Source organism: Myotis brandtii, unplaced genomic scaffold, assembly GCF_000412655.1.
Source record: "Myotis brandtii unplaced genomic scaffold, ASM41265v1 scaffold102, whole genome shotgun sequence".
NCBI classification, from domain to species: Eukaryota; Metazoa; Chordata; class Mammalia; order Chiroptera; family Vespertilionidae; genus Myotis; species Myotis brandtii.
The window spans coordinates 334,647-342,449 of record NW_005353405.1 but is presented as its reverse complement, the minus strand read 5'-3'; the positions used below and the strand labels follow the sequence as shown (position 1 = coordinate 342,449).

General features: G+C 39.0%; 1 protein-coding gene across 1 annotated transcript in view; it reads left to right on the top strand.

Annotated features, from left to right (window-relative positions):
• The window catches only part of EPSTI1 (epithelial stromal interaction 1 (breast)), a 113,830-nt gene that overhangs the window by 911 nt on the left and 105,116 nt on the right, over nt 1-7,803 (top strand). The window contains exon 2 of the mRNA XM_005853257.2: nt 7-62. Within this exon, the coding sequence (XP_005853319.1) occupies nt 7-62 (56 nt within the window). The remainder of the gene's footprint in view (nt 1-6; nt 63-7,803) is intronic.

Here is a 7,803-nt window from a genome sequence, read left to right as displayed (position 1 = left end):
CTGGAGGCGGCTCCTCCGGAGACCCCTTCGCGGGACGGACTGGGGCAGGCGGACCAGAGGCTGTAAGTATTTTACAACACCCCTTGGAGGGGCGGAGGGGGCAGGAGCCTGACCCCAAACTTACCCACCGCAGACACCTACCTTCTTCATCAGTACAGTTTGAAACCACAGGGGCCCAATAACAGGGTTTTTGAGAGAAAGGAAATTCATTTGCCTAAACAAAAGCACATGTAAATGGAATGTGTGAGTTCTTTACATATTTATCTGAGCCCCTATTCCTTTCAAGACCAACAGTCTCCTGAATCTGGTGACTGGCTCCAGGATTGAAATACTGGGCGTGGAAAAACTGCCTTGGCTTCTTCCTAATTTCCAGGTATCTTCAGAACTCATACTCGTTAGAAAAAAATGTCTTACTGTATCAAACATCGGTGCCCTAAATGCTGTCTCCACATCAGCTGCAAGGTCAGGGAGAAGGGGGCATGCGGTGGGGGTTGCTCCCAATGCTGCCTCCCAAGGAAACTCGCAGATAAACTAGCCACGTAGGACCAGAGGAGTTGAGGGAGAGAGTGCGGAAGTGAGTGCAGTCCCTGTCCCTGACATTGATAAGTGCTCTTCATATTTACTCTTGATCTTTGGTTCAGGGACTACAGTTGGTATCCTGGAAACATTTGTTATGCAAAGTGTCAGCGGTTCTCTCTTTCTGCCCAATAAAATGAGCTTCTGTAACTCAACAGTATGATTTGTAAAGACATTATTGCTTTTGAAGTGCTGCCTCTGTGAATTGGAACTGTCCGAATGGCTTCATTCCTAGTTCCCTCTTTTCATCAACTTCCAGTCACATGAAAGACAAATGCTGGTTGCTAAGGAACAATATATAACCTTATGACCAATAAGCAGATTTTCTTTCATCCCTTAACTTTAGGGAGAATTCATAAGTACCAGGCTTTTAATATTAATCAGTTTAGGGTTAACCTTAGTTGAGGTAGATGAGCTAGGTGGTTTCAATGCGAGATTGCTACATTTTTCTCCTCAAATAGAAGCTCATTAATTTCAAGTAACCTACATCTCCTTAAGCTGTAGCATTTAATGTATCAGAGGTCATGGGCATTTAGTTTCAGGTTGATGATAAACACCCTTTACATGCTTTGTTTTCTATTAAAAATCATCTACTTAGGTACAAAACAAATAAATATCCAGTAAAATATTGGGTGCTGATGGCCTTATATTCATTGAACATGTTTATTGACCAAGTGCTATGCTCTTATCCTGAGGTGGAGTGTTTGTGCCTTGTAAAAGCATACTGACTTAAAACACCCACCTACTCACATATAAATATAAATAAATAGATTTTAAGGTAGTCTCTTAAAATGATTCCTGAGGACCATTACTAGTAGACTCCAAGGCAAGGCTGAGTTCTTGACTGTATTTGGATTTAAATAGTTGCAAGTATATTTACTAATTCATATTGGCTTTCCCACTTATTTTTAGTTGGTAATTTTATCTTGTCTTTAAATATCACAAGCTATCTACACAGAACTAAAGAGGAAAAAGTTCCCACAAACTTCTAATCCAAAATAATTTTTTACCCTTCCTTTCAGTAGTTTGCTTGTTTGTAAACATCTTACTCACTTATTCATAGCTACCTAAGTATAAGACTAAGGCCTGGGTTTTTCTGGAAGGGATTTTTACCTTGCTTTACCCAATTCTTGGCAATAGGCTCTTGCCTGTGATCATAACATAGGCAGGTTCTCTTCATTCAGATACTTGAACTACACCTGGAAGTGGCCTTTTGATGCTGTTGGAAGGAAAGACATACTGAAAATGAACCCATACTTTGGAATTTTACTAAACAGTTAACTTTAACACATGTATGTACAAATTCAGTTTACCTTAACATATTTGTAGCCTGCTTTATACTACAGGAGTTTAAGAACTGTAGAGAGAGATGAGCAGTATTAATAGCAAACACATGTTGTGCTTAGTATGTGAAAGTGCATGACATATATTAACTCTTTCAGTCCTCACGGCAGCCCTATAATAAGAGAGGATTTCTAACTCTGGATATTTAATTAAAAATATAGGAACAGATAACTACTCAGCAAAAGACAGGCACTAAGAAGCTTACAGTCTAACTGTTGGGGCAGACACTTATCAGATAATTATATGAATAATTCTTTACATGTGTTATAAAGGAAATCCAGGGCCTGAGCTAGACTTGGGAGCAGGAGGTGATGTTTCAGTGGCAAGTCCACAGTATAATTAGGAGTTGTGTGGGTTTTTTTCTTCTTCTTACAAATATGTCATTCCAACAACAAATAACTACAATTCAATTCAATCCTGACTCTAACTGCTCAGAGTTAGAACAGATGCCACAAATTAAGGGTTTACTGCCCTAAGTCTGCCCCCACTTTAGGAGCAAGCCACAAGTGGGGTCCCCAGGCTACCAACATTTCTTCCCAGCTGACTACAAATTTGGGGTTCCCATCACTTTTCTCTACCTCTAGGTTCAATAATTCACTAGAACGAATTACAGAAATCATGGAAACTACAATATTTATGATTACAGTTTTATTATAAAGCATATAACTCAGGAACAAATGGAAGAGATTCATGGGGCAAATATATGTACAGCTTCTATACCTTCTCGGGGTGGGTCACCCTCCTAGCACCTTGTGTCTTCAAGCTCCCCAAGCCTCATTTTTCATTCAAGAATTTTTATTCAGGCTCCACTGCAGCATGATTGATTGATTATATCACTGGGTATGTGATTGAGCTCAATGCCCCAGAGGTGGAGGTGGGGTGGGGAGTGGACCTGGAACTTCTAACCTTTAAATCACATGTTTGGTTTTTCTGGCAAACAGCTCCCATCCTGAAGCTATCTAGAGGCCCCCACCAGAAGTCATCTATTTCATTAGCATATAATCCAGGCTTTTGTTAACGTAAAAAAAAAACATTGAAACCCGTAAATAATTTTTGTGAGTTTATTTGAGTCAATCTGTTGACAATTTCCGGGAAGCAAAACTTTGAGATAATGCTCCAGAGAATGACAAGTTACATCTATATTTATGCATTACAATCAAAGGAAGGATGTAGGTGGGTTACATGAAATCCATTGGTGGTAGACTAGAGAGGTGGGAGAAAGCAAAGTGGGGGTGGGGGTAGGGTGTATGGGGGGGAACCCCTGGGATTGGATAAAAAGTAAAATGATAGACACATACTTAGGTGGGTGCAGGAACAATTAACATGATAACAATGAAGGAATTTGTGGTATCTGTCCTGGAGTCCAGGCACATTAGGTTGTGCCCCAAGAGGTCCAGCAAAAGGGAAGTTACAAGTTACCCAGACATTTCAAGGGTATGTTATTTTAGATACAAAAAGACAGATAGGCTCAGTTAAGGTAAAGGTTGACCTTGTCAGTGAAGATCCCGGCCTAGGATGTTACTACCCACCATAACTGCTTTGAGTTAAAGCTTAATTTCAGACCATCCTTTGTGGTTACTTTAGGGCTCTGAGTTTGCAAGACTGCCATGCAGGCCTTCCATGAGCCTGTCAGGTTAGCATGTGGCCCCTTTCGTCCACACTTTTATCATTTGTAATTCCAATGATTTTAGGAGCTCTATGCCAGAAACCAGGAACAAAGACTAAATATTTATTTATTTTTATTAACAACAGGAGTTTAAGTAGCTTCTGTGACAGCCAGAGAAGCTTGCTATGCAGGTCCCCATCAAAAGGACTTACTGTGAAGGACATAGCCAATTGACAGCCTCTGCCGCCACCCTTTTGGATCCATTACACCAGTGGTTCTCAACCTTCCTAATGCCGCGACCCTTTAATACAGTTCCTCATGTTGTGGTGACCCCCAACCATAAAATTATTTTCGTTGCTACTTCATAACTGTAATTTTGCTACTGTTATGAATCGTAATGTAAATATCTGATATGCAGGATGTATTTTCATTGTTACAAATTGAACATAATTAAAGCATAGTGATTAATCACAAAAACAATATGTAATTATATACGTGTTTTCCGATGGTCTTAGGCAACCCCTGTGAAAGGGTCGTTCAACCCCCAAAGGGGTCGCGACCCACAGATTGAGAACCGCTGCATTACACCCTTTGCTCTGAGAGCACACTTATTCTGCACTCTTCCCAGCCAGTGACTGAGCATTCCAGGGTACTAGTGCCAGCCCATTCCTGCCCATGCGGAACTCCTCTATTGGTCAGCTTTTGCCAGAAGACTCACCATTGACCTACCCAATATCCTCAGAACTGTATAGCATCAGTGTGAGGCTCTTCTCAATCTCCCCTCTCTCCTTTCATAGATATTAGACCTGCTCATGTTCTCAAGGCTTTCCCTGCCTGCTCCTGCTTATTCCCCTTTTATCCTTCACAGGCACCCCCCTCCCCACCGGAAATCTCTCATGTCTAATCCCATCTTGATGTATTTTTGATGTCAGCTTCTGGGAGAACCCAAACAGACAGAGTCTTTAAGATGCACCTACCCCTGACCACACAGCTTCCACACTGTGTCTGATGGACTGCTTTATATGTGTACTGGGGAAACCCACTCCTTTTTCTCATTTCCTGCCTTGGAACTCGGGGGACATTCCCTAGCTTTCCTTAACTTCAGTACCTGTTTTTGGTTAATCCTTACCCGAGGATATTTTATCCCATGGATTTTTTAGAGAGAGTGGAAAGAAGGGGGAAAGAAAGAGAGAAACATTGATGTGAGAGAGAATCGACTGGTTGCCTCCTGCATGTGCCCTGACCAGGGCTGGGGATTGAGCCTGCAACTGAGGTATGTGCTCTTGACTGGAATCGAACTGTGACCCTTCAGTCCATGGGCCGATGCTCTACCCACTGAGTAACCTAACTAGGGCCAACACTTTACACAGCTCATTGTGCTACTGGAAAAGAAATAACCCTGGTAACTAATACTCTAACCAATGAGCCACACAAGCCAGGGCTCTCATGGATGTTTCTATCTCTCCGTCTCCCTTCTTTGCACTCTAAAATCAATAAAAACATATTAAACTAGCCACATCAAATAGTCTTAAATAGAGTTCAAGCTTCTACAAATTTATGAGAGCCAATAAGAACCATTTACTGTTTCTCCTTCACTGCAATGCTCCAGATTTCTCTACAGTCTCTTCATATGACTGAGAAAATAAGCTTTGCCTATAGATGCTAAATAGCATAAAAGCATCAGGTTATCCCTTTTCCCTGGGAATGGAGAGCTGAATAATGCCAATGTTCCCTTTAGTGCTCTGAAACAATAATACACAAGGAGAGAAACATCTGTGATTGATTCTGATGAGTACTCTTCTTCTTTTTTTTAAATCCTCACCTGAGGATATGTTTTCATGAATTTTCAGAGAGACAGGAAAGGAGAGAGAAAAAAACATTGGTCAGTTGCCTCCCATACACACCCTGACCAGGGATTGAACCCACAACCTAGGTATGTGCCCTGAGTTGAATCAAACCTGCAACCTTTTGGTTTAGGGGACAACACTCCAACCAACGAAGCTACCCGCCAGCTGAGGAGTACTCTTCTTGATGGCTCAATATCGGTGGCTATTCATTAGGGGGCTATTTAACCCAGTCTCCACGTAGGACTCATAAGCATTCAGGAAGTTTGTAAGATAACAGGTAGTATTTACCAATACTATTTAATGATTTTCTAACTTTATGATAGTGATATGGCTCAACGATTACCAGACTCTACTACCAAACTAATCAGTGGAGCTCTGCCTATTTAACTTATTTTTGAAATGAGGAATGCGACAAAGCATTGCGATACTGTGGTAGCATAGAGTGAATTAGCGGTGACCTGAAATAGTTAAACTGAGTACCTTGAAATGAGTTGCAACCTGAAAGAGTTAAACTGAGAGACTAAAACCAAAATAACAATCAATAACGTAAACTTTTATGTCTGGAACTCTTAATCATGTGCTAGACCTTGTGCTAATCATATTATATACTTTTTAAATTTTTTCTCTTCACAATAAAGACATTGTTACTTTTTAGATAAATAAACTGAGTTTTGAGAGAATAATTGATGTCCCAAATCTCAGAACCAGCATTCAAACAGGAGTCTACCCACCACAGGCTGGATCCTGAACATGATGTAGAGCTGGAGAAAGGAGTGAAGTGCAACTAGTTAATTTCCTATCAATTGTCATATGTTCACATCAAGAAAATAGAACTCCTATAGGCTAGGGGTACTATAGAAACAGTAATGTGACATTTGTTTACAGCTTTAAAATGATTTGGATAGAGAAGTAGTTTATAAGAGCAAATTTTCTGTGGGATTCTTGCTGTATGTGATAAATTCTTGACATTTTTTTCTTTTTCTTCATTAAAAATAAATTTCTCTTTAGTGGGTTACTACCTACAGTTTGAAAAGCACAGTTCTATGCATGGCAGAAGAGATTATTGGAGTGAATGGAAATAAAAGCCATTTTTGTTTGATTAGATCAAATTTACTTTCCTGTTTATGCGGGAGGGTAGAAATCATGGTCCTGCTTAGAATGAATTTCCAACTCTCTTGCACTAGATTCTGCTCCTCAGTATGGTATGAAATTGCAGCCTGCCAAGTCTTAGGGAGTAATCATTTTTATTCAAATACAATATCACCAAAAATGAGTGGGCATTTCTCAAAAAGCCTTTGACAGCTGAAACAGTGAAACAATAAATCAACAGGATGATGAAAGCTTGAAAACATGTAACACCTATAATAATCAGTAGATGTGTAGCAGAAATGAGAAAAAGAGAAACAGTTCAATTACACAGTAGGTTACTTACTTCAAAGTCAGTACAGTGCTGTAAGGTTATACATATTGTTAAGGTTAATTGCATCTATTCAGAATGTATTTAAATCTGAAACAAAAGCTTTACAGGAAAAAAAATCAAAGGCAGAAGACCGCATTTGAAGTGTCTGTTGTATATCAGAGAATCAACAGATGATGGTTCCTTTGTTCTGTAATGTTTGTAATCCCTCCACCCCCATATAAACACTTAAAAGGCAATCTATTACAGTCTTGAAAAACTGAAGACATCTGCCATCATTAAAACTCTAGGGCTAGTATTGCTCAGTGATTGTTTTACTATGGAACCAGTGAGAGCAGAAATTCTGTGCTACCTAATCTTGTAAGAAAATGTGAGCCCTAAATCTTTAAATATATTTTTCATTTCAAAATCTTTGGAATATTTTTTCTTGATTATAGAAGTGAAGTCATATCTGCTTGTTACAATCACTCAAACATTGTAAAAATAATATAAAGTCCCCTGTAATTCTAATCCTTAGAAATCAACACTTCAAATATTTTCATACAAAGACATTTTTATTTTTAATGTGTAGGTTGTGCTTTTTGACTCTTTTATGCCAAGTAGGAAGTCTTAGGACCATTGTACCCTTTGATTTCTACTGCCAATAGGAGGTGACAGTTATAAGAAGATATGTTCCCTTTCTAATCTTTATTTTAAAATGTGATTGCTCTCTATCATATAGGCAGATACTGTTTTTTACATTGGCTTATTATTTATTTGCACAAGGAAACAACTCTAGTTCTAACAGTAGAATCTTGGATAATATCTCCTATGTGGTACTATTTCCAAAAATGTTTAACCTAAATATTTAATTGTGTGGGAAATCATTTCTCAAATTCAGATTGTGAGGCATTTTATAAATTCTGTAAGACAATTTACTTGGTGTATTGGTCAGGGTTTTTCAGCGAAATGGAACTAATAGCATATATATATATATATATATATATATATATATACACACACATACACACACA